Source organism: Pyricularia grisea (genome assembly GCF_004355905.1).
Source record: "Pyricularia grisea strain NI907 chromosome V map unlocalized Pyricularia_grisea_NI907_Scaffold_6, whole genome shotgun sequence".
NCBI classification, from domain to species: domain Eukaryota; kingdom Fungi; phylum Ascomycota; class Sordariomycetes; order Magnaporthales; family Pyriculariaceae; genus Pyricularia; species Pyricularia grisea.
In genome coordinates, this window is record NW_022156719.1 from 2,004,163 (window position 1) to 2,028,517 (window position 24,355).

Here is a 24,355-nt window from a genome sequence, read left to right on the forward strand (position 1 = left end):
TTGTGCGTGGCAGTCATACTCATACCCTTTCAGTTGTCTATCCTGATGGTGAACATGTTGCATAGAGTGACCAATTTGTGTCAATAGAAACATTGACAAACAGAGACAAACGTACAGAATCAAGCACAGAAGGTGAATCACGCGTGCAGCATCGTCGCCAGATTATGACCTTTATTCACTAGAAACGGTCGATTCATCCTCTATCCATCAATATCCTGAATGTCCTCGGTGACGACCGAAGAGACGTGTAATATACAATCGAGGTAGACCCTATTCTCAACGGTGCACGCAACACCCGGCCGAATCTTGAACATGCCGTTCGGGCCCAAAGTCAGCTCGCCTTCTCCCTGCATCCTGACCTTGAGCTTACCGCTCGCCAGGGAGCAGATTCGCGTCGTCGCGCTGTCACCCTCAAAGGTGCGTCTGGTCCCGGGACGTATGACGTCGACGTGAAACGAGATGCCGTCGGCCACGGCGACCGACGAGCCGTTGGTGCCAAAGAGGTAGGCATTCGAAAATGCGATGCTTTCACCATCGTCTTGTTGAGACCTTATCCGGCCAGGGCCCACCTCCCAACCCTCCATCTCGAGAGCTTCCGCTGGTGTTTGTGTCTGTATGTTGCTAGGAGCGCGATTAGCCAAGGTAGTGGTGACTGCAGATGATGCGGAGCGAGTGGTCATCCTATGTTGTTCTGGAATGGCTGGTGTAGAACTTGTTGATTTGTTATTCGATATTGCGTACTGCCCGGTGTGTGTAGCCTGCGGAGTAGGTTGCTGCGCCGCCGGTGTAGGGTTGGTTCTTCTCGTTGAGGCTTGCAGCGACTGTGATTGCCCCGATGTGCTACCGGATGCTCCTGATACATATGTTGGTAATGGCGTCTGAGCCGCTCTTGGTATCTGTGCTGGCGCGTTCGCGGTGGCTAGCAGAGCGGCAGATGGTGAAGCAGCAGTGCTGGCAGCCTCCGAACCCCTATACTTAATCATCCATGGCCTGTTCCTCAGATAACCCTTCAAATTGCATTGAGTTTGATAGCCGTGGTACCAGCAGTTGGAGCAGCTGACAATAGCTGAATTTTGCACCTCGCGCGACATGACAATGCAACCATCGAAGGGACCTTTGGAAGCCTTGCATCTTGTACAAGAGACGGGCGGATATTCACCAGTAAGGTACATTATTAAAGCGGTGACATCTCTGGGAAGGCTCTCAAAGTAGCCATTCTTCCACGTCTCGTTCCACCGTATGTCACGTAGCCTGGGCAGCCCAATGACATCGGGGACGTGCCCAGTTGAGGGTGGCAGCGGCGTCTGACGCATAAAATCCTTTATATACTCCCACATACGGTCGGAATCACCCGGTATGGGCGTTACAAAGTCGCCGTTTGCATCCAGTTCCATATTTGGCGTCTTCCCTTTTGATCGCACTTGGGGAGAGTCGGTACGCAGTGGTATGAGCCCCAATAAATATGGGTTAGGTGAAATAATCCTGTTAGGGTATTGAGGATGAGTGATGCCAGCATTGGGGTCTTCTCGTCTCCTATAGACGGGGACTCCGTTATTGGTTTCAATAATCGTAGGCGTCCTGGGTGGCAGCAGCGATTCTGATGGTAGTGTCGAAATAGTAGTAATCGCACCGTTTCCAGGCCCCAAATTCGGGAGCTCACTGGGGACTTCCATTGGCGCCGTGTTACCAGGTTGTTGTGTGATGACCACAGCTGGCAAACCTTTCTCGCCTAGTAACTGTTCTGAATATGTACCCACGACCGTAAATGTTCCGTCCCTGTTGTCATTCAACAAAGACTTGCGGTGTCTCTACATCGACTTGTCAGCAAATATTCATCCATATTTATTCATGTATAAAGTCCAAAGAGAAAAAAAAAAGGTTTTACTTCAATCAAAACTTACAATGAAATGACCGCCGAGCGCCTGCCGACTTGGACAGAGCCTTCTACAATCGCGAACCGGACATATCCACGGGTGAGAAGGTTTGGGCCACAGTTCGTATCCTTCCGGTAACAGAGCGCCGTAAGTGCTGTCCATGGCCCCATTTACATCTGAAGAATGTCAGCAACGTATCCAAGCAAAGAAGAAGAGCGCTAGTTTAACCAGCTAGGCCAGATGTGGGAAACAGCTATAGGGCATATTTCAAGTACCTCGCCAGAGCCTGTATGATCTTTCCGGGTTGGCCAGTTTGAGGCTGTAAATCTTGCTAACGTCGCTGTAGTGTATTATGGGCGTGTGCCAGCGCGGAGGAGCGTCTTGGTCGGGATCGGGATTCCACAAGACCGACTCGGGCTCGGGCTCGGGCTCGGGTTCAGCGACAGCAGTAGAGGCAACAGCATTAGACGGAAGCGAAGTTGACGCTCCCGTTTTGTCCATAACCTCGACCAAAGAATCATCTTCGTCTTCGCTTGATTCTGTTCCATCACTGATTACCGTAGGGGCATCTGGTTCGACGCTGGACGTTTCCGCCTCGGATCCTTGATCGACCGCAGCAGCAGCAGAAGACACCGAAGGGCCTCTACGGCCGGAGCCCTGTGCGATGAGGCCTACTGCCGATTCGTCCAGCTTTGACTCTGGTTCCGCATCTTCCTGATCCGAGTCTGGAGCCACGCGTTGCCTCTTTGCAGTTCCATTCTCCAACTCATCTGCAATAGGCCGCTTGCCTTCCCTAGTGAGACGCTGCAGGTCAACCCCTCGACCATGATTTGGAGTAGCCATATCTAGCCTCGGTCACAAAGGCGAAAAGCTACCCGCTATAGCTGTCGCCAACCCAGGTGATATTTGTATTTCTTTTGCTCACTCTCTTGCACCCCAGATGTCCTGAATCGGTCGAAACAAAAGAGTTATGATGGAAACATCTGATAACGTCGGTTACGGTACTGGTGCCTTGATGGGCTCCAGTTGTAGAGAGAGAGAAAAAAAAAAAGCAACGCTAGTTTGAGGTCTTCATGTCGTTGGGCTCAACTCCAATGATGATTAAGAAAGCCGCATCCAGAGTCGCGCTTCAATTGACATTGACGCGTTTGGCTGAAAATTCGTCATGGCGTTCGTTGCACGTGCCACTTGACGGACAAATACAGTAGGTACGCTTGGTACGCTTGGTACGGTACGCCTTGCTGGGTTAGGGTCGCAAAACTAAGCTTACAAGGCTTGCTACCTACCTAGGAAGTCAGAGTAAAAAGTAAAACGAAGGACGACCCTGTGGCTTTCAAATTATAATTTTTTAAGAATTGAATTGACAGCAACAATCACATACGCAGTAGTCAGGCCATACTAAAATTGAAAGTAAACTGTTTAACCATCCCAAGTTTGAACGCGCATATCGGTGATACGGTTGTCCGCGCGGTCCTGGTCTGCCAGGCGGAAAGCCGAGCATGCCGGAGTTGATGACTAAACCTAGTCGAATCGAGGACGCTCCCTGTAAGTAAGGTAGCTAAGTTTACCTGGCTTTACTGGGTAGGTGCCTACCTTAGGTAATAAGGTAGGTAATATTACCTATTGTAGTGCAATGCGGGTTGTCAAACAGACTCTCCCACAAAATAAAACTTAACGCCAGTTTCATGCGCGTAAAGCAAGTCAGAAACCGTTCATGAGATACATTTCCCCTTGGTGACAAGGCAGACCAGACCCATCGACTCCAAACGTAGCAAGGACTATTTTTGCCGCCTGCAACACCACCATACTTCGTATATGAGAATAACCATACAAGTTAAGTATACTCACTCTAATTCTGGAGGTGGCTCATCAGATCGGCAAGTATGTACATTTCGAATCATTTGTCAATATGATAAAAAGAACTTTTCTGGATGGGACGGTTCGGGAATATCCAGTTTCCTGGGAATCACAGCATCTTCATGTTTTGAACATACCTAGATAGATCCTATTGCAGATCGGATCATTATGTGGTAATACTTCCTGGTTGCTCAGACACCCAACGTAACCGTGAATGGTACTTTTCCTAGATTAGGAAATACTACGTAGCAATACATTCTTCTATTATCCTTGGTATCGTTCCAGCAACCGCCAGTCCCCGACATCGAGAATCTTCGGTGTTTCTCGGGATCCTCATACAACCAAGCCTACCTCGGGGACGAGTAGACCACTTTTTTTTTCTTTCTTTTTTTTTTTTTTTTTTTTTTTTTTTCGCACACTGTTGGAAAAAATACCACTCTATTCTTAGGCCTCGCCTCGAGCCAAACGGCATCGCGGCTCTGTTTCTCGACGATTCGCTAACGAGATCAGTTTTAGCATCTCATTCAATACCACACAATATTTACGGTAGATTGTGCATGTTGCCCCTTGGACGCCAAGGCCATCGGAATGTCCTGAAAGGGGGAAAGGTACGATATTTGAAGCGTTGGACATCGGTGGGGGTGCTCCTCTTGAGCCTCCACTTGATCCACGTTTTTAGTGGTCCACCTTACCAAAATCAAACTCGCAACAAGTCATATTTCTGGTTGGGCCCGCAAGGGTGGATATTGCGTCAAGTCCCTGACCGAGATGAAACGGCAAGGAAGACGGACTTTCTATTTCACTCTCTTATCTTGGCATACATCACAAACTCGAAGCCCTCGCTTGAGGTTTTGGAAGCAAGTCCAACCGGACAGGCTAGGAGGAGATGACAGTGACATGACAGAAAACACAAGCCCGGCCCCCAAAACGTTCACATTCCTGGCGGCCGAGTCTGATGAGGTGTGGTGGTGATCCTGGCCCCTGCGGTTGCTCGAGCGGACAGGAGACTGCCTTGATCTTATGATAATCCATCCTACGGCTCTTCCCGTCTTGGACCGTCCGATTGTATTAGCGCGCTTTCCTTTTCTTTACCGTCCGTTGTGTAATAGAATTTGTAGCACAAACAACTGCGACAACGTAAAAGATGCCGTAAAAAGTCCGTCTTTGAAATAACATAGCGACGATTCATCGAATTTTAAATAAAAGTTTGATTTCAAGAGTATGCCCAAAAGAAGAAATTGGCGAAACGCAAATGTAGGACTTTGCTTACACAGGGTCAAATGAGTGGGTGGTATCTATCCGTAGAGTGCATTGACATGCTGTCAGTAACCGGCCCCGAGAGAGGATCTATTGTTATACGCCTACTCGTCAGGTGCCTTGTTTCCGCTGCTGTGATTTGGAACACTCAGGTCCAATTGTAGCTAGCAATCGCCTGGCCACCCTCGTAAGGTAGCCTACCTAGCGGTACGCAATTATATGTGGACTACCAGGTATTGGAATGCCAATGAGGGTCAATGATCTACGAAACAAGGCTCTGCGGTTTCACAGCAGAGTAAGTACTGCCGGCAGATTATCGAATTTACCGCTCACTTGGCGAAAGTCTCGTTGCGATGAAAATCCCCCGTCATCGCTCGCCTATTCTTCATCCCTCGTCATTTCAGACATCAAACGAATGCGGCTGTCAACGAGAATATACCGAAGGAGGGGAAATAAAATCCAACATGCGATAATCACATGCACCATAGATCCGGGTATGATAAACTACGGAAAACCAAAAAAGCCAAAAACCTAAAAAAAAAAAAAAAAAAAAAAAAAAAATTTCGTTCAATCGCAATCGCCACTGATGTACTTGGGGGCTGTGCGTTGTGGGCCCCCTCAAAGAGGGGGTTGCAAAATCGCGGGTCACGACAAAATCGCGGGTTACCATTCACTAGTTTTTTAGCTAGAAAATCGTTAACAAAATAACTGCATGCAGGTGCAATCCGATTTAACAACACCACAATTACATTTACCGCATTTTTATTAATATTATAAAATCGCGTAAATTTCCAATTATTTCGGCTGCCCGCCAATACGTTAAATATTTTAAAATTTACCGCGTTAAATCATATTTTATACGGGGGGCTAAATTTAACCCGGAAACGTTGCGGGCGTATTATAATAGGTACCGTTACGCGTTTTCGAATATTTAACGGCATATTTAAACCCTTTAAACGCAAAATAAACCGGAATTATTAATAAAACGCGTTGGGCGGTTTTTAACGTTAACCGCGGTTAAAAACCAAACTTTCGTTACCTATTTTATACAATTTAATAAATTGGACGTTTACTTTATTAATTAATACGTTATTTTTGCGGCCAATTTAATGCGTTAATTACGTATACCGCTTTATAATCCAATCCAGCTTTTTTAATACGGCCGCTAATTTAAAAAACACCCAAAATTGCGATTTACCAAATAATAACCCGTTAAAATTTATTGCCTAAATTTTAAATAATAAATCGATTTCGTGGAAAGTTGGTATCGCCGTACCGTTACCCGTACAATTAAATTTGGAATTACGCCTTTAACGGCTTAAAACGGTAATAAATACGGTATTAAAATCGGTATACGAAATGGCCGGATACCGGTATTAATCGTAACGAAAAAAAAATATAAAAAGCTACGTAATATCGATCCGGCCAACCGTAAAAGCTATACGTTAATAAATACGGGTAACGTAATTGGGTAATCGTTACCGCCTTTTTATATTTTTATAAAATGGCCTACCAACGATTAGTTTAATTTGGATTTGTTTGCAAATATCGTATTTACGCGGTTAAAATTTGGTTTTTCTAACGTAAAAATTATATTTATTTGAATATAATATTTTAACCGGTATTTATAGTTAAAAATCGTTACCGTGCAATCGATTGGATTTTTTACGTTAAAAAAATGGTTTGGGTATAATTTTAACGCCAATTTCGATTTTGTAAGCCGTATTACGGTTCAAATCGAGCCAAATTTTCGGCGGGCCAAAACCCGGATTTGGAAATGGCTTTTTTTCGACGGCTTTACCGGTTATTTTGGTATGGAAATATTTAATTATTATTTTAAATTTAATATCGAAATAATTATTTTACCGTTTTATTTAACGTATTTTATATAATTTATAAACGTTTTAATATTTATTTATTTGAAAAAAAATTGTAGGCGGTATTATATAAGTATATCCAAAGCGGTATTCCGTTATTTACCCGATTTAATTTCGTTATAACGATTTAAATAAATCGTTTTTAATTTGTTTATTAATTTAGCGGTAAATTAATATATTTTTATTTACGTAACGGTATTGGGAAATAATTTTTACGATTGGCCACGTTATTAACGGTTTCCAAAATACCGGGTTATTTCCAGTCGACGGTAAAAAAATACTGGCCAAATTACGTAGTTTATTTAACGTAACGAATATTTTACGTTATCCAAAAACCCTATTTACTATTAAACGATTTACCCGAACCAAATATACCGCAAACCGTATTACGGCCAAATTATATTTTTTTAATTTAAATATAATTAACGTTTTTTTTAATTTATACGCCGTTACCAACGAAGCGATTTTTTTCCGGTAACGTATTATTTAAAAATAAAATAATAAAAAAAAACGCCTATAACGTATTTTACGATATAAAATTAAAATAATATTAAAATTAAACGATAAATAATTCCAAACCGCTAATACGTTAAAAAATATACGGGCCGTTTACAAAACCAAATAAAACTTAATCGAAGAAATAAATATTTACTAATAAAAAAAATTCGTTAAAAATTTATAGTATAAAAATAAAAAATAAATTATTTAACGTTAACGAAAATTTAACGGTATACCTAACGGGGTTAAAATATAAAAAAAAAGGTATTTAAAAAATTTAAACTTTAAGCCGGAAAACGTTCCGGAAATTAAAAAACGACCTAAAAAAAAAAAAAAACCGAATTTTAAATTTTACAATTATGGTTCTTCGATAAAAGGCCAATTTTAAATGGTAAAACGGGCACGTAAATTAATATTACCGTAAAAACCGATTTTAATTATTTTATTAGTATATATATATTACGATTTTTAAAATTAATTTTACCCTTTTTACCCGTAACGCCTTTTTAACCATTTCCGTAATATATACTATTAATTTTACCTCCGTTTCGTTAATTTAAAAATATAAAACCGTTTAAAAAATGTTTTTCGCCGCTAATACCGGGGTATAAAACGAACGATTTGGAAATATCCGGTTCGCCTTATAACCGTTTAAACGGCCTATTTACGGTAATTGACCCAAATTTTTTGGAATAAATATTTATAACGCAAATTACGGTTTTAATATAACCTTATTTTGGACTTTTTTGATTGTTGTTGTGTTAATGTGTGTTAATTGTTTTTTAACGAGTAATTTTTGTAGGCGATTCCCTAACAAATTTACTGACCCGCGATTTTGTCGTGACCCGCGATTTTGCAACCCCCTCTTTGAGGGGGCCCACAACGTACAGCCCCCAAGTAACAGATTGTGTAGCCGCTCAACCGCCCTACCCTCCCCAGCAACGTCGCAGACACCTGGCATAATGCATCAAAAACTCCATCTCGGGCGGGCGCGCAACGAAGGAGATCCAATTTGGGAACGTACCACAACGTCCCAGAGTACATAGACCACCAATCAGCCGCTCAAGCTGTCATCGATATTCTCCACTCATCGTGCTACTTACATTCAACGGATGTCCACCAGGTTGGCCCCTTTTGGTAACATCTGTTCATTCAACTACTGGCCAGTCCATGCATGTTCTTTGGGTGGAGCAGAACTCATGTTCTTTGAGTGGAGCAGAACGCATGTTCTCAACACCCCTTTTGTTTTCTTCTAATTTTTATCTTATTTTTATTTTTGACTTTTTGGGGAAAGAAGATTCTCCTTGCTGGCTCGCCAACCTAATGCCATGCTAAGTATTCATACTGGAAGTCAACCTAATCACTCCGTAGGTGCCTTCCCGGAACTCGGGACCATTGGGTTGAGCGGACTAGGTAACTTAGGTACCTACCTTAGGTAGGTAACTTTGCAGACACGAACGCGCCTTAAAGGTAGGTACCTACTCAAGAGAACTTGCCTTCCCCATCGCTCGCTTCCAGCCCCCATGACTCGATAGTTTTGACGGACTCCGAGCTCTATCGTTGCTTGTTCATGTATGCACCCGTCAGACTGGAACGCAAATTTTGTCTTCACAAATTCAAACTCTATAATTGATATACATACCTTACCTATACACACTTTATTGTGCAACCATCATACTAAGCAAGCTACTAATGCTACTACTGTACTTGCCTATCGCCATGCTTTGATTATCTCGTTTCCACTTACCCTTTCACTACTGCAACTAAGGTGTACAGAGTATGTGTAGGCGGTTGTGTACTGTACTGTATTGTATGTACTGTACTAAACTGCCTTTACTGTAACCTTGCCTTGTCCCAACTCCATCACATCATCCCTGTATCCGCCCCATCAGGGATGTGCAGGGAATTTACCCGTTTGCAAACACCCACTTCCTTTTGTTCCTGCAGCCAACCATGGGATTGTTAGATATGTGGTATGGTTAGGCCTTGTGTGAGGGTCCCTTCCCCTTTCTCCTCCTCCACCCCGATGCGACAAGCTGCGTGCGAGATAATTTGGGTTGGTTACCATTACCAACCTTTGCCGGCCTTACCATGATTCCCACTTTATCAAAGAGAAAGACAAAAAAAAATCCATATCCATCCTTGCCCATCTCCTGGGGGGGGGGGGGGGGGGGGGGGGGGGGGGGGGGGGGGGGGGTGGCGGCGATACCCCTGGAACCATGTTCGCCTGCGTCCCTGAGGATGGAACCCGCAGTCAAGGGGGTGGGCCTCTCTTCTTTGCAAAGCCTCCGTAGACCTATTCTATAAATCTTGCACATCCCATCTTTGTTAATGGCTTACATCCTGATGCTGTTTCTCATCCACAAACAACCCTAATCGGAGACTCTTTTCTTTCTTGTTTGTATTTCCCTCCTTGACGGTGATTCATTTCGACTAACAGGCTGTGCCTAAATTTTCCAACTACACACTCCTTCGACTTTTCTTGTTTTTTCTTTGAGAGTCTCCTTTTTGTTCCCTCCCTTTTGGACTCCGCACAACCTGTCAAGATGCTCTCCAAGACAATCTTCGTTGCCGCCATGGCCGCTCTGGCCAGCGCCCACTCGGTTCTTATCGATGCTAAGGGTATAGCGGGCTCTCCTTCGTCGGTCGGTTTCCAGGTCAATCCCGCAGTCGCCCGTAACTGCACGTCCATCAGCCCTTGCCAGCAGGACACCACCATCATCAGGGATATCGAGATCCAGAACGGCGTCTGCAGTAAGTAAAATTACGCCACGGCAATAAATCGGATCTGAAAAAAAAAAAAAAGACTGCAAGACATTAACAAACTATCTTTTCTTCCCCCCTTTTGCAGAATCCTGCGGTAGGACCCAGCTGAACGGCAGCATCGACATCACTACGGAGACCGCCAACGCCCTCGCCGAAAACAAGGTCACCTCTGTCAAGGCTGGCACCGTGCTCTCCGTGACCATCCACCAGGTCAACGCCGACGGCGCCGGACCTTATGTTTGCGATGTGGACGAGAGCAGTGACACGGGCAAAACCTTCAAGAACGTGAGCGTCGCCGACAACGTACCCGGCGCCAACGGTCTGTCCCAGGTCCGCGCCCAGCAGTTCGTCATGAAGCTCACCATGCCCGATGACCTCAACTGCTCCGGCGGCTCCACCGGCAACATCTGCACCGTCCGCTGCCGCAACAACGCCCTGGCCGGTCCCTTTGGTGGTTGCCTCGCTGTTCAGCAGTCCGACAAGAAGGTCAACAACGCCGGTGGCGGCGGTGGCAACAACGGTGGTGGCGCCACTCAGAACAACGCGGGTGGCAACAGCAAGAAGAACAACAAGGGCGGCAACAAGAACCGTCGCGGCCTCGGTCGCTTTGCCAGGTTTTTCAACGCTTAAACTGGCGGTTCTTTAAAAAAATGTATGTGGGGTGGTGATTCGTTCTATCTAGGCGGTGGCCGGTTTATAGCACACAATACCAGCTAGAAGTCCGATTTTTCCCCCTCCATCTTTACTCAGGCCAGGCCTCTGTCCCATCCCGCATCACTTTTGCTTGTTTCTTCTTGCTCTTGGAGGAGTAGTATCCTCCCTTTCGCCATGTACCTAAAAACTATGAAAGCGTTGATATCTTACTCGGTTCAAATTCTTGCTCTCTTCTGTTGGGGTTATACTTTTTTTCCCTTCCTTTTTTTGCCTTTTTTGCCTATTGTTTGGCTTTTCTTTTTCTTGGGAGGGTTTGTTCCTGGGCACCAGAGTGGTTCTAGGAGCTTGAATTTGTTGTATATCGTATATACAGTAAATGTTGTAACCTAATAATTGCGTCGTCTATTATTCCCTCGCGTAACTTTTGTTGCTAGTGTTGATATTGCCGTTGCGAGTATGCTACGAGGATCACTAATAGCGAATCGGCTGCTATGTAGATCCCGTCGTTGTTTTTTTCCCCAAACTGCCGTCTACCCTGCTAGTCTGAAATATTAACCATTCATGGCCTGACATGTTTCAAATTTCTAGCTCGGCGTCTTATTTTTTTATTGCTGGCCATGATTGGGACCCGACAAGGAACAGTAAAGACAGAAGAGAGAAGAGAGGGGGAAAAAAAAAAGGAAAAAAAAAAAAAAGCACAGTCTAGACGAGATGAAACAAATTTTACCCGCCCCTCCTTCCCGACCAGAAGGGTCCAACCGCATGTCGTATCCCATAATCGTCTGTCCAAACGTCTGACGAATACAAGTCGGATGTCGCGAGAGGTGGGGGAGAGTCCGGTCTGATTTCCTGTTGTAGACGGGTTCTGAAACGGAAGAGAGCGGGTTAACACAAACTCCCAACTGCCCAACTCGGCCGAACAGTCACGACGAAAAAAAAGAACCTAGACTAGTCAGAATCCCGGGACTTGTTCGTTCATACGCATGACATGACATGAAGTCTTGGCATGGATGGCAGAGGATGGAGAAGACAGAGAAAGAGAGAAAGAGGGAAAAAAAAAGAAGAAAAAAAGATGGCAGGGCTGGAAACGTGGGTTGTAGCGAAAACGAGACATCATGTGTCTTTGTCGTTTCTCATGTCGATTGACACATGTACATGTTTTATTTTCACCCTCCTTATCTCGCAAGTACATATCTCGTATCAACACGGTATTGAATTCATAAAATACGAAAGAATATATATCGAGCGAGGTTGATTAGGTTCAGAGCTCGCGATTATCAAATTTGCTGTGACCCTTTTGCAACAACCAATATACGCCAGGTATCCACCCTGTAGATCTAGCACAGGCAGTCATGATAAAGAACAACCTCATATACTATACTACTTTTCTTTTTCTAGGTAAGTAGTCATTCTCTTTACTGCAGTCAGTTCAAGTATGTTACGTTGTAAGCCAAAGAATCATGCTAAGATATTATTATATGTACCAAGTGTATCAAAGTAAAATCATAACAGCCAACATGCTGCTCGTAGTCTACACGCTGAACAACTCCATCATCCCAGTCATACCATCCCCTGTCCTGCCAGACACATACATATACACATAAGACTCGATCGTGATACAAAGAACTGGTCAGCCATCTAGCAAAACATCTCCTACACTCCATTGGAGCATCGTACATCAATGGCCTCTGATGCCAATGGTCAAGCCACCGCTGTCTTCACAGCTGTTCGATCGCCCTCAAAAGGACATCGATTCCCCTATCTTTGACTTTGGATTCCTGCTCATCGTCATCCCTAAGCAGGCTCGCTACATCACTCAAAATACCAAGCGGTATATAACAGCCTGTTTTGGCTCTGTCGAGACTCTCCTTGAGCCGGCTTGTGTGCTCCCACTCCTTGGCTGCAACCTCAGCCCGCTCAATGACACGGTCACTGATACCGCACATGGCAGCGCAGTGCATACCGAAGGAGCCCTCGGCGACACCGTCCTCAAGTCGGTACAGGAACGTGACCCGGCGTTTGGCGTCGTCCACCTGAATCTGCATTCGCTTGGCCCTAATCTCCGGGTGGTTCTCGAACTCGGTCGCGAGCGAGTGATAATGCGTTGCGAAGAAGCCAACACAGCCAATATGCGATGCTACGTGGTGCAGTACCGCCTGGGCCACGGCCACGCCGTCGTAAGAGGAAGTACCGCGTCCGAGCTCGTCAAGGATGACGAGAGAGCGGGGCGTAGCTTCAGACAGTATCTTCTTGGTCTCTGACAGCTCGACGAAGAAGGTTGACTGTGCAGCAAAGATGTTGTCGTTCGCCCCGAGTCGGGACATGATGCGGTCCACAGGAGTGAGTCGAGCTGAAGTCGCTGGCACGTAGCACCCAATCTGGGCCATGATGACAGCAATACACGACTGGACTGTAAGTTAGCAATGGGTTCTGATATATGAAACAAGTGCTGTTGTCCTGAAACATAGCGGTACAAATAAAACACTTACCATTCGGAGAACCGTTGACTTTCCAGCGGCGTTCGCTCCAGTAAGCAGATTGATGTTGGCATCGTCACCTCCCAGCTTGATATCGTTCGGTATAAAGTCGTCGACGGTATTAAGCATGCAGGGATGACGGAGCTCTTCAAACTCGACCACGCTACGCTCGTGGTCAACAAAGGTAGGTCTGCAGCTCGGCTCACCCAAAGATGACGATGCCTTGGCAAGGCAGATCAGGCAGTCGAGTTGTGAGATGATGCGGATAGCCTGGATCCATATCTCATAGTCGACATCGAACCGCTTGAAGAAGCGAGCAGCGACATCTTTGACTATCTGAGAGTGTGTTTCCTCAGCCTCTTGCAGCTCGCGAACTAGTTCGTCCAAGTCGCGGAAATAGTACCGCTTTACGGCGGACGTAGCCGACATTTGTCTCCAGTCCTTAGGCACCTTGATGGATTTCGGTGCCTCAATCTGGTAGATCTCTTTGCCGACGTCGGTGAACTTGAGGCTCTTGCACTTCAAGGCCGCCTTTTGCTTGTCAAGCAGTGACTGCAAGTCCTTCTTTATGCGCACAATGTTGTCGGCGCTTTCGTCAAAGTCTTCCTCGATTCCCCTTTCCGGAATGAGCAACTTCTCGTCGCGTACCTTTTTGCGATCAAAAGCACTCTTCCAGAATGTCAAAGGCTCCTTCAGATCAGGCATTGAAGCAATCAGGCGGTCCACCAGTCCGTTGCCGCCTCCAAACGCACCAAGCATAGACATGGCATATTCAATCTGCTCAAACCCCTCGAGGACGCGAACAAAGTCCTCAGCTTTGCACACACCAGCATGAATCCTGGAGATCAGTCGTTCCAGATCAGGCATCTTAGACATGAGGGAAGAAAACTGCTCCAAGATGCTGCGGTCGGCGTTGAGTATGTCCACCGCATCGAGGCGTTCGTTTATCTTTTTGATGTTGCAGAGCGGATGGCATACCCACTGGCGGAACAGTCGCTTGCCAAAGGGCGTGATGCATCGGTTAAGCAGGTTGAAGAGTGTGCCTTCCGGACCTCCATTCACACTGTTCGAAAACACCTCAAGGTTTATGAGCGACTGCCCGTCCAGGACGAGGGTTCCGTCCCGGTGAATTGGGTTGTACCACTCAAAGTTTCCTTGGGACAGCAGACTGCGCTCTAGCTTCAACACTCGAAGATAGTGAACCAGAGCACCCATGGCAGACATCAAGAGGTCTTTGTCACGCGACTTTTCCAGTGCCTCTGGCCAAACTTCAGTCTCATCCCCACCATCGGCCACCTTGAAGTAGTCACCGCAACTCAGTTCTCGCCTCGTGGTTTCAGGATCCAGAAACTCGGAGTCCGGCTTTAGATAGTTCCAGATCGTCGTCGGAGACGTGTTGTTCTTGAGTATTCTCAAAGCCTTGGTAGAGATGTTTGACTTTTCGAGGAGAAGCTCCCGTGGTGAGGTTTGGGCGACAAACGTCTCAAACTTGGTCAAGTCGACGTCATCCTCAAACTGTGAGATAAAAAATTGGCCAGTTGCTGCATCCACAAAGGCGATGCCGAAAGCAGGTTGGTCATTAATGGTAGACTCCTTGATGGCCACACAAAAGGTGGCCATGTCATCCTGGAGCATGCTGCCCTCGACTAGAGTTCCTCCAGTGAGAATGCAAGCCAGCTCTCGCCGGATGATCTTGTCCTCCTTTTTGTTCTTCTTGTCGCCGCCTCTCTCACGCATCTCCTTGCCAAGAGCAGACTCCATCTGATCAACACGAGCGACCTTGTAACCCTTGGCCACAAACTGGTTGACCCAAATGTCGAGAGAGGCTTCGGGGACACCCACCATTCGCATGTTGACTCGATCAGTGAGCTTCAGGTCAAACAGCTGGTGGCCAATTGTAGCATCGTTCTCGTACAGCTCATAGAATTTGCCCTTCTTGAAGAATACGACAGTGTCCCAGAGCTTCTGCTTGATTTCCCAGTACTGCTTCTCGAATGGGGAAAACTTGTTCCATGCCATCGGCGGTATGAAGATGGTAGACTTGTCAAAGTCAGGGTGGTCAGGTGAGTGCCGGTCCATATCCTGGATCTTAGCAAGCCACGGATACCGATCCTCGGGTTCCTTCTTGCACGCCTTTTCCTTTGTTTTGGGCTTGTTTTGCTGGGTGGAGGAGCGCGCAGTCGAGTCCTTTGTCTTTGTGGGAGGAGGAGCTGGGTTTTCTGGATCATAGCGCCACTGCTGAGCGGTCGACGTTTGAGGGATATCCCCAAGCACCTCATCGTCGTCTTCGACATCTCTAGCCGCCTCCCTAACTGGTGAAGATGACGCAGCATTCCTTTTCCTTGGCGGCCCGCTCTTGGTGTTGGCTCGTTTTCTCTTCTTCGGCCTGGACCCTGAGTCAGAGTCGTCTGAGACGACGAAGTCTGCCATATCGTCTATATTGCCACAAAATAAAAGTCAATAATATGTCTTTAAGCTGGAGAATATTTGTTCTTCTCACGTACCGTCATCGTCATCAGCCATAGCTGTATCAGGTTCAGGCTTGAAGTCGTCCCCATCATCGTCATCGTCATCCTCGTCCTTGAGCGTAGGACGCGCCCGACGACGTTGGCTCTGCCTTGTGTTTAGTGCGGTGAATACATCTTCATCCTCGTCAGAAGACTCGGCGTAGTTAACAACCTTCTTGATCTATAGTGGAAACGGTTAGTCAAGGAAGCTTGAGCAAAGTCGCAGTGGGAAATATGTTCACTAGCATGAGCACAAACCTTCTTGACTGGGCTGCTGCTAGCAATGACCAAGTTGTTGACGGCTCGCTTGATTGTCGAAGCATCTCTGTTTTCCTGCGAGCTGCTGGGCTCAATGGCATCGCTGCTTGGGACTGGCGTAATGTTCTCGCGCTGGGGCTTATTTCTGGCGAGGGTGTTGGACTTTGTGGTCTCTTTGAGGCATGGTGAAGAATTCGGTTCAGTGGGACGTGTGGGAAGCTTAGATGATGCTGAAGGAGTCCCGGACTTGGCAAAGAAGCCCAAGATACTTGCTTGCTTGCCGGTGGAGGCAGCTGGAGTGGCCTTCTTTGCAGGTGTTGGTTTCGCTGGAGTCCGGGCAGTGGCGCTGGTTCCCGCCATGACGGCAAGTTTTCAAGGGTTATCTAGTGATTTAGAGCAGGTTTCAATCTATATGTATAAAAAAGGAGAGCATTCGAATGTATTTTGGCTAGCCGAAGAGTTGGATATTCGGGGGCAGGCTAAAAACAAAAGGTCACTGTAGTTTACGTCCCGTTCTGGGGGGTAGACAATTGAAAGTAAAGACTCGCTGCTCGCATTGTGCACTCTACGCGTTCGGGTCGCGTCGCGTTAAACTTCTGGGCGCCAATTACGCGCAAGCACTTTACTTTTTGGTGAGTTTCAGCGGATGTGGGGTCAAACTTGCCCTGTTGCTACGGAGCATTCACGGTGGACCCCGCCCGAGATCCCACTTCCATGTGAGCATTGAGAAGTCCGCGATTTCATTCGACCAGTATCCATCCAATGCCAGGGCCAGTCAACTAACGACAGACAGATCCTATCTTACCTTTTGATGAGAACTGATACTGATCCAGTCTACTTCTGGTGCTCTATTCCGCATACAACGCGTTTAACCTTGCCGCATGGCAACCAGGTGTATCAGCGAAAAGAAACGGCGATTCATAAACCACCCCACCATCACGTCATTGCTTCTTTGAAAGTTGCCCAGTCTACCCAGCAACAGAACCCAAACTTTAGTCGACAGCCATCACTCTTTCAGTCCTTATAAATACCCTCTGTATCCCAGGCCTGCCAACTCAATCTGTTCAAAGTGAAAAAAAAAATGGCAGCAAATATCTATTTCAACCAGGCGAACTTCATGCCAGGACCGCCAACTGCGTTCGACCAAGCATAGCATGCTGGTCAAATCGCTCAACCTGGCCCCGCTGATGTGGATTTCTCCCACCTCAGCAACTATGCATGGTACCGCTCAACTCTTGCTCGTACGCCGTGCTGAGCGTTGAGGAGCAGTTGAACAGAGCAACGAACGTCGCCAAGACTATCGAGGATATGCTCGAACACATCGTCATGTCCACAACAGAGGATGCATTCTTTGGCACCAAGAAGAACGCCCTGGAGACTCTGAAGAGATATTTGAGACTACTTGCCTCAGCGGAGGGTATACCGCGCATGAAATGCGCCAAATCTGCTGTGGTTGGGGTTGCAGGCTGCTCGACGTTCTCGACGTTTGTTCGGAGGACGAGCTATATGAACTCCCCGAGCATGAATGGTTGCGTGAGTTTAAACAGGTCGTGGAGCTCGCTACCGATCTCGACATTCTTAATGAACTGCAGGAAGGTCTTGATATCCTTGAGGGTAATGATGACGAGGATGAGGACATGGGTGATGACGCAGATGATTACACGGACGACTAAGACTACTATGGACATGAAGATGACTACTACAGCGATGACTACGACAGTGATGAGTATGACAACGTCGAATATTGAGCTCCAACTACGTGCAGTACAGAACTACAGTTTTACTTGAAGCGATTGCCATCAAGTTGAAAGTATCATTGTCATACCTGGGATCATTAGAGGATCAACTTTGACTTACGGATGATGGGGTACAATTTCGCGCTGGCAGTGCATCATGCGCATAGGCAACAGGATCAAGTTGCTTTGGGAGTTACACTCTGGAGGTATGCGGTTCTTGCATCTCTAGGACAGACCACATGGACTACCTAACCATCGAATGGTCCATCACGTTTCGTTCTCGTAGCAGCGTCATTTGACGCAATGATAATCTTTGACTCTCTTCCATTAAACAGGTGCTGTGCTATAGTCTACAGATTTCCTATATCCTTGTTATCTCAACCCTTGCCCTCTCATACACACCATGTCCCACGACTCCATGTGCTGTTCCCTCCTGTGGAACCTTGGGAGGATACAAAGTCATGCGCGCATATGTTCCTGGACCACGCCTCTTGGACAAATATCCAGGGTTAATTACGAGGACACTTTCCACAACCTATGTTTCAGTCACAACTTGTTAGCACCTCATCCAAAATTTTCACTCCACATGACTTTATAAGCTCATCAACTTACCCGAGCAAACGGAGGCATTGCACTGGGCAGCACCAGTACGTCAGGACGCACGTTAACCATCTCTCCCAGCTTGAGGTAGCTCACGTCCAGCACTGAGCCCAGCGCCAACTCCTCGGCAGTGCCCGTTTTTGGGAGTTTTGACCTGTCCATGGGAGGGAACAGAGGGAAATAATGGCGTTGCTCGATAACATTCCTGGCCAGACGTGACAGCCTGTCCATTCCGTCGGGGGCCCTACCACCAGCTAGCACGCCACCCTGGAGCTGGTAGAGCACGTCCTGTGACGATATACCGACCAAGGTCTCGTTGATGGAGAAGGTCATTGGATTGCCCACGATTTTAGCTGCCTTGGGCAGACCGAGGTCCTTCCTTGGAAAGGCGTCCTGTGGCCAAGAAACGTGCTTGTCTATGGCATCACGCACAGAGGGTATAAGAAGAATTGTTATTTGCGGGTTGGAAGCCGCAAGTTGGTTCAGGGCTGGCGAGATCATGTACTTGAAAAGGGTTGCCATGGTGGCTTGGTCGGGGTCAATATTGGCATCTTCTGGAAGATCAAAGTCACCTGCCGCTATCAGTGGATGATCAATGTCAATAAAGGGCCCTGTAAGTACCAATGCATCGGCGTATGTCTCGGCGGCTTGATTGCAAATAGTATGAAGTGGCTCAAATTCGAGGTTGTCATCTGCTGAATACGGCCCCGAAGCGAAAAGGACGTTCAAGGGCATCGGGTCACTATCCGAGTCCATGGCATCAGGGCCGCCGTGTAACCTTTGTCGATGTGACTCCAATGCTTCTGGTGTCGATGCTGCATTGGGTAGCAGCGGGATCTGGAGAACTTCTGACACGTTGAACTCGTGCCCTGAGGCATTGGTGCCTCTGAGGGCCACTATTTGACCAGGGAAGAACTGGTATCCGGGGAGCTTCTGCAGGTTCAGTGGGGCGCGCAATCCGCCTCCACTTCGTCTTGACGTCTCTAAAACCAGCGAGGCGGTGTTGAGTCTACCTTCTGATGTGTCTGAAGCTATGCGTCCTACACATATAATCTCGGCTGTGCTCTGATTTGCTGCACTGCCGAAAGCAGATTCGTCTAGATTGTGGTGCTCCATCACAAAATTTGTGAATTCTTCTATTCGATCATCCAAGATTTCGGACGCTTCGGAGAGCTTCATGGCCATAGGTCGATATCCAAGCTTCTTGAGGTCCGAAGCTGCGGTGAGCTTAATGCGTGACTCGCTAAAGGGGGCGATTGGGGGTTCGGTGGCAGGTAGTTGGTTGTTGAGCACTTCGATTATCTCGCCCGGGTTTGCTCTGTCATTGAACGAGCTTGGACTTTGAGAAATACATGCAGCATGTTAGTTTTGTGGCAGACAACAGCTATATATATCTCCACCTTGGGAAGGCGAACTCACGTCAAGGCACCAAGTGAGTCCAGCTGACGCTCTAGTGTTGGGGAGCTGGCAGGATGTTCTGATTTTACTCTTGACATCGAGGGTGTCTCCATGTTTTTCCTCCTGGCTGAGGCCGACTTGTTCAACTTGGTCGTCCCAGGGGTACTCGGCACAAGCCCGTCCAGCCTGTCGAAGAGGGGTCAGTATGGATCCCAGACTCAAGACTCAAGCTGTTGGGTTTCAAGCTACACACATGCCGAAAACGTCGCCTCCGGCCCCTTTTCCACCGGCTCGGGGAGTGGCACCCATACGCTTCTCGGTCTTAACATGGGCGGCTTGTGATCGGTTGTTACGCTCCAAGGCGTCTTGCAAATCCTGCTTGAACCCGCGGATGGTGTCATACTTGGGGCGCATCTCATCCATGTCCATCTTGATGCAGTAAGACTCCCACTTGAAGAAGAGGTCCTGCGGGGACAGTTGGTGCAGCCGCATAATGGATTGGAGCTCGCCCATGACGTCGACCTCGAGGGGTTTGCCACCGGATGCGAAGCGCTCATTGAGCTCCTCCAAGATTGGGTCCGCCATTGTGCTGCAAAGATATTCTCGTCGTGCGTGTTTTGCAGTTGACAGCCCCGTTTCTGGTTGCGAAGTTCTGTTTGCTGTAGTAACCCCACGCAGCAGACCGTAGGGGGCAGCTTAGTTGGTGTGGAGGTTGGCGAGCGCTGTGTTGATATGGCAGAGAAAAGTCGCGATTCCAAACGCGTCAGGAGTCAAAAGCGCGTTAATTGAAATGGATGAAGGTGGGGCAATCTTGCACAGACTTTCCCCGATTCCGTTGGCAGTTGACAATCGGCAAGACCCTTGTTGTTCACCCCTGTCTTGAACAGGGAGTCCTAGCTTGGACTAAAACTAAGTAGATTAGAGAGTTTGTGCTATAATTAATTATCTGACCTCCTTTTGTTAATTCTTCCTACATCCGTAAATTCGGTTTCGCTTCTCTACACTAGCTTCAACTCTTCCTTTCGTACCTGCATTCATAACGCTTTAGCTTGCGAAAAACTTGGAACAAAAATCATGGCAACCGCTGCACCTAACGGATCCGCTCAGGACCAAGCGGCTGTGGGCATTCTAAAGACGCCGATTACTGCTCCCCTCGAAGGGTGTTCACCTCCCGCTAAGGACCCTCTAACCAAGGAACAAGAAACCAAGTATAATTGGCTCTTGGAGCAAGTCAAGAAATGGACTGAAGTTCCTTCCACCAAGGGCAAAGGCGGTCCTCTCACCGATTCTGAGCGCATGTGGTTGACCCGCGAGTGCTTGCTGCGATATCTGCGCGCAACAAAGTGGGTTGAGAAGGATGCGGAGAAGCGCCTTAGGGAGACATTGACGTGGCGGAGGGAGTTCGGCGTTGCCGACCTGACTTGGGATCACATTTCGCCCGAGCAAGAGACAGGCAAGCAGGTCATTCTCGGCTTCGACAAGGAGGGGAGGGTGTGTCACTATCTCTGCCCCGGCCGGCAAAACACGCAGCCATCTCATCGCCAGGTTGAGCATCTGGTCTTCATGCTCGAAAGAGTATTGGATCTTCTCCCTGCGCAGCGCGAGAAGCTGGTGCTTCTCATCAACTTCAAGCAGGGCAAAAACCGCTCCTATACGGCTCCGGGCATTGGACAGGCCCGTGAAGTCCTCAACATCCTGCAAACGCATTACCCGGAGAGGCTTGGGCGCGCCCTCATTGTGAACGGTAAGCTATCGCCCGCCATGAAAGCATCTCTTATTCTCCTTTTGTCATAGAACTGCTACTAATTTCCATCCTTATAGTCCCATGGGTTGTGCAGGGCTTCTTCAAGCTCATCACCCCCTTCATCGATCCTCTGACCCGTGACAAGCTCAAGTTCAATGAGGACATGAGCAACTACGTTCCCAAGGAGCAACTTTGGACAGAGATCAGCGGCGGTGCACTCGAGTTTGAATACGACCACTCGGTTTATTGGCCTGCTCTTCGCAAGATTTGCGAAGAACGTCAGGCCGATAGGGAGAAGAGGTGGACAGCCGGTGGCAAGCAGATTGGAGAGCTTGAGGACTACCTTGGAGGAAAAGCTAGCCAGGGAATTGTGCCGCCTTCTGCTGCAACTACCGATGCCACTGCTACTGCCACTGCCACTACCACGTCTGCTGTACCCACTGCTACCCCCAGCGCGGCCGCTCAAGAGAGCGCTGCACCAGAGAAGCCAGCAGTTGAAGCAGCAAAGAAGGATGAGGCTGGTGCAGTAACGGAGAAGCAAGCTGACAAGGTTGAGGATTTGAAAGTTGACGAGCTGAAGGTCGCCGAATAGACAATGGGAATGATCCATAAATTACCTGGAGAGAAGACGACAGGCAGGAGACAGGTGCAAGGGGACAATAGAGCAACAGTACCCCACGATGCGCACCGGGCATCATAATTCATTATTAGACACACTTTAATGTTGAAATTATCATTGGAAGAGTGCAGTAAATATATGTAGAGAATCAAATGCAAAGGACGAAATCACAGTGCCTGACAATATCTGTCTCCAAATATTTGTCTAAATGCACCCTCAACGAGGGAAGGTTTGAGACAGTGAATCGATTGTGTTTCTTTGAGGGTGCCACGCTGGGTTCGGCTGCCCCACCTACTATAGAGCACTATTACTTCCATGCAGCTAAACCTCCACTGGCGTACGTCGTAGCTCTTCTGCCGATCGCGTCCAACTACACCAAAGAACCTCGTCCACCATCAGAGCCCAGAACAACTTTCGAATCGCGATACCAATTCTGTCCTTGAGTTCTTCAATCATATTTCTCACCCATCGTAACCCTCAATTCCTCAGCCATGGCCAGCATACCATCTGGCAAGCCGGTCGGCAAAGATTCAGGCTTGCGATACCCGGCGAACGGCAAGACAATCTACCACAGGCCACTGAATCGGAGCAGGACGGGCGAGCTCAGCCAGGCGGCCTTTGCTTACCTCTTTTCCGAGATGGTGACTTATGCGCAACGGCGGGTGACTGGTATCCAAGATCTAGAGAAAAGGTGCGCATGAAACACCACCCACCTGATCGCACTTGACCCTCAATGTGTGATGTGCACTGTCTCCTTGACAAAGAAACCCTCTTGCTAAACTCCCGCCGCTTCATTCCCAGGCTCAACGTCCAAGGCCACCCGATCGGCGTCAAGCTCCTCGACCTCCTCCTGCACCGCGAGCCGGCCAAGTCGCAGCAGCGGCCACTCAACATCATCGCCCTCCTTCACTTCATCAAGATCAACGTGTGGACGCACCTGTTTGGTCGACAGGCCGACCGCCTCGAGAAGAGCAGCGACCCGACCAAGCCCGACGAGTACATGATTGTCGACAACGAGCCGCTCGTTAACGCCTACGTCAGCGTGCCCCGCGAGATGTCGCAGCTCAACTGCGCCGCCTTCGCCGCCGGCGTCATCGAGGGCGTCTGCGACGGCGCCGCATTCCCCGCCAGGGTCACCGCCCACACCATGGGCAAGCCCGACGAGGGCGAGATGTGGCCCGGCAAGACTGTGTTTCTCGTCAAGTTCGCGCCCGAGGTCGTCGAGCGCGAGGCGTACCTCCCAAAGACGTAGTTGAGGGATAATATGACGGGCTTTTTTTTACACTATGTCTTTAATGGGTTCCTTGCGTTGGCTTTGCGGATGATCGTCTTGTGATTTCTAAGGCATGGCATGGCGTTTTTTTGGATCAGGTCTCCACGATAGAGTACATTACGAATGCTTTTCTCTTTGCTCATCCAGGCGACGTTTTGCGGGTATGTGACACGATGTCGGTCATATTGTACCGCAGAAATATGACGGCACGACCACTGGGATTTGCTTAGCCTGTCGAGCTAGGGGGTATCATGTTCTTATCCCATAATATCAAAACCGAAACTCCTCCCGATCAACCTGTCCTGTGTCCCTACTGATGTAAACCTCCCACTCCCAAATAAAACTACCCAGACCACCTGTTGCCAACCTCCATCCAAACCCCAATTTCTCTACACCAGCCCCAAGCGCAAAAACCCTCCCGCTTCATCTTTTTTCATCGCGGCAAACCCTGCTGCCGCAGCGCAAGCTTCTTGGCGGCCCTCCTCGCGCCACCCGGTCCCGTTCCAGTCGCAGCACCAGCACCAGCATTGCTGCCCCCGCTCGCACCAGCCGGCCCGCGCGTCATGAGCTCCGACAGACCCAGGTCCCTCCAGGCGGGCTCCTTTGTCTTTTGCGTGGCCTTTGTGATGCCAAACGCGGCGTGCTGGTCCGGGACCACGTCGTCCTCGTCCTCGGGGTTGATGGGCTGGTGGTGCGGCGGCACAAAGATGTCGTCGGCCGGGAGCTTGTCCTTGCAAAAGTCCTCAAACAGGTCCGCGTCGCGCGCCTGCCGCATGTGGACGTGCGTGTAGCAGCCGTCTTTGTTTTGCGACTGGTGAAGGGGGGGGGGGGGGGGGGGGGGGGGGGGGGGGTTAGCTTTAGGTGCCTTTTTTTTTGGAGGGTGGGGAACGCCCTTCGACTGTGGAAATAATCACAAAGTGATGTTCTGGTCAGGTTGGCGATGTAAATAACTTACCATGA

The 24,355-nt window shown here is 48.2% G+C and overlaps 8 protein-coding genes across 8 annotated transcripts; 4 read left to right on the forward strand and 4 right to left on the reverse strand.

Moving 5' to 3' along the window:
* Positions 1-169: 169 nt before the first annotated feature.
* PgNI_08560 (uncharacterized protein) lies at positions 170-3,001 on the reverse strand. Its single transcript, XM_031128556.1, has 3 exons — positions 2,150-3,001; positions 1,902-2,050; positions 170-1,808 (listed from the first exon to the last, which is right to left on the reverse strand). The coding sequence occupies exons 1-3, from the start codon at positions 2,715-2,717 to the stop codon at positions 201-203; spliced, it is 2,325 nt and encodes a 774-aa protein (XP_030978984.1). The 5' UTR covers positions 2,718-3,001; the 3' UTR covers positions 170-200.
* A 6,615-nt stretch (positions 3,002-9,616) lies between these two features.
* On the forward strand, positions 9,617-11,148 carry PgNI_08561 (uncharacterized protein). The gene is made up of 2 exons (XM_031128557.1): positions 9,617-10,117; positions 10,215-11,148. Exons 1-2 carry the CDS (start codon positions 9,910-9,912, stop codon positions 10,757-10,759), a joined length of 753 nt encoding a protein of 250 aa, XP_030978987.1. The 5' UTR covers positions 9,617-9,909; the 3' UTR covers positions 10,760-11,148.
* A 1,180-nt stretch (positions 11,149-12,328) lies between these two features.
* Positions 12,329-16,545, reverse strand: PgNI_08562 (uncharacterized protein). The gene is made up of 4 exons (XM_031128558.1): positions 16,026-16,545; positions 15,765-15,948; positions 13,273-15,695; positions 12,329-13,188 (listed from the first exon to the last, which is right to left on the reverse strand). The coding sequence occupies exons 1-4, from the start codon at positions 16,383-16,385 to the stop codon at positions 12,502-12,504; spliced, it is 3,654 nt and encodes a 1,217-aa protein (XP_030978991.1). The 5' UTR covers positions 16,386-16,545; the 3' UTR covers positions 12,329-12,501.
* A 698-nt stretch (positions 16,546-17,243) lies between these two features.
* On the forward strand, positions 17,244-17,698 carry PgNI_08563 (uncharacterized protein; the record flags this gene model as incomplete). The annotated part of the gene is given in 2 exon segments (XM_031128559.1): positions 17,244-17,558; positions 17,573-17,698. The coding sequence occupies 2 exon segments, from the start codon at positions 17,244-17,246 to the stop codon at positions 17,696-17,698; spliced, it is 441 nt and encodes a 146-aa protein (XP_030979092.1).
* Positions 17,699-18,095: 397 nt separating this feature from the next.
* PgNI_08564 (uncharacterized protein) lies at positions 18,096-20,489 on the reverse strand. The gene is made up of 4 exons (XM_031128560.1): positions 20,013-20,489; positions 19,781-19,945; positions 18,374-19,700; positions 18,096-18,296 (listed from the first exon to the last, which is right to left on the reverse strand). The coding sequence occupies exons 1-4, from the start codon at positions 20,342-20,344 to the stop codon at positions 18,123-18,125; spliced, it is 1,998 nt and encodes a 665-aa protein (XP_030979094.1). The 5' UTR covers positions 20,345-20,489; the 3' UTR covers positions 18,096-18,122.
* A 224-nt stretch (positions 20,490-20,713) lies between these two features.
* PgNI_08565 (uncharacterized protein) lies at positions 20,714-22,294 on the forward strand. The gene is made up of 2 exons (XM_031128561.1): positions 20,714-21,503; positions 21,581-22,294. Exons 1-2 carry the CDS (start codon positions 20,834-20,836, stop codon positions 22,093-22,095), a joined length of 1,185 nt encoding a protein of 394 aa, XP_030979095.1. The 5' UTR covers positions 20,714-20,833; the 3' UTR covers positions 22,096-22,294.
* Positions 22,295-22,613: 319 nt separating this feature from the next.
* PgNI_08566 (uncharacterized protein) lies at positions 22,614-23,374 on the forward strand (the record flags this gene model as incomplete). The annotated part of the gene is made up of 2 exons (XM_031128562.1): positions 22,614-22,813; positions 22,924-23,374. 2 exons carry the CDS (start codon positions 22,614-22,616, stop codon positions 23,372-23,374), a joined length of 651 nt encoding a protein of 216 aa, XP_030979096.1.
* Positions 23,375-23,828: 454 nt separating this feature from the next.
* Positions 23,829-24,353, reverse strand: PgNI_08567 (uncharacterized protein; the record flags this gene model as incomplete). Its single annotated transcript, XM_031128563.1, has 2 exons — positions 23,829-24,206; positions 24,351-24,353. The coding sequence occupies 2 exons, from the start codon at positions 24,351-24,353 to the stop codon at positions 23,829-23,831; spliced, it is 381 nt and encodes a 126-aa protein (XP_030979097.1).
* Between the last annotated feature and the right edge of the window lie 2 nt (positions 24,354-24,355).

Bases quoted from the DNA above. Each gene is read 5' to 3' on its own strand.
- PgNI_08565 (XM_031128561.1), top strand. From the start codon at position 20,834: ATGGCAACCGCTGCACCTAACGGATCCGCTCAGGACCAAGCGGCTGTG. The intron at 21,504-21,580 runs GTAAGCTATCGC...CCATCCTTATAG, and splicing joins GCGCGCCCTCATTGTGAACG to TCCCATGGGTTGTGCAGGGC.
- PgNI_08564 (XM_031128560.1), bottom strand. From the start codon at position 20,344: ATGGCGGACCCAATCTTGGAGGAGCTCAATGAGCGCTTCGCATCCGGT. The intron at 19,946-20,012 runs GTGTGTAGCTTG...CCTCTTCGACAG, and splicing joins GGAGGCGACGTTTTCGGCAT to GCTGGACGGGCTTGTGCCGA. The intron at 18,297-18,373 runs GTAAGTTGATGA...ACTGAAACATAG, and splicing joins CAATGCCTCCGTTTGCTCGG to GTTGTGGAAAGTGTCCTCGT.
- PgNI_08562 (XM_031128558.1), bottom strand. From the start codon at position 16,385: ATGGCGGGAACCAGCGCCACTGCCCGGACTCCAGCGAAACCAACACCT. The intron at 15,949-16,025 runs GTTTGTGCTCAT...TTTCCACTATAG, and splicing joins GCAGCAGCCCAGTCAAGAAG to ATCAAGAAGGTTGTTAACTA. The intron at 13,189-13,272 runs GTAAGTGTTTTA...CTTACAGTCCAG, and splicing joins AGTCAACGGTTCTCCGAATG to TCGTGTATTGCTGTCATCAT.
- PgNI_08560 (XM_031128556.1), bottom strand. From the start codon at position 2,717: ATGGCTACTCCAAATCATGGTCGAGGGGTTGACCTGCAGCGTCTCACT. The intron at 2,051-2,149 runs GTACTTGAAATA...GACATTCTTCAG, and splicing joins ATCATACAGGCTCTGGCGAG to ATGTAAATGGGGCCATGGAC. The intron at 1,809-1,901 runs GTAAGTTTTGAT...AAGTCGATGTAG, and splicing joins CGCTCGGCGGTCATTTCATT to AGACACCGCAAGTCTTTGTT.
- PgNI_08561 (XM_031128557.1), top strand. From the start codon at position 9,910: ATGCTCTCCAAGACAATCTTCGTTGCCGCCATGGCCGCTCTGGCCAGC. The intron at 10,118-10,214 runs GTAAGTAAAATT...CCCCTTTTGCAG, and splicing joins GATCCAGAACGGCGTCTGCA to AATCCTGCGGTAGGACCCAG.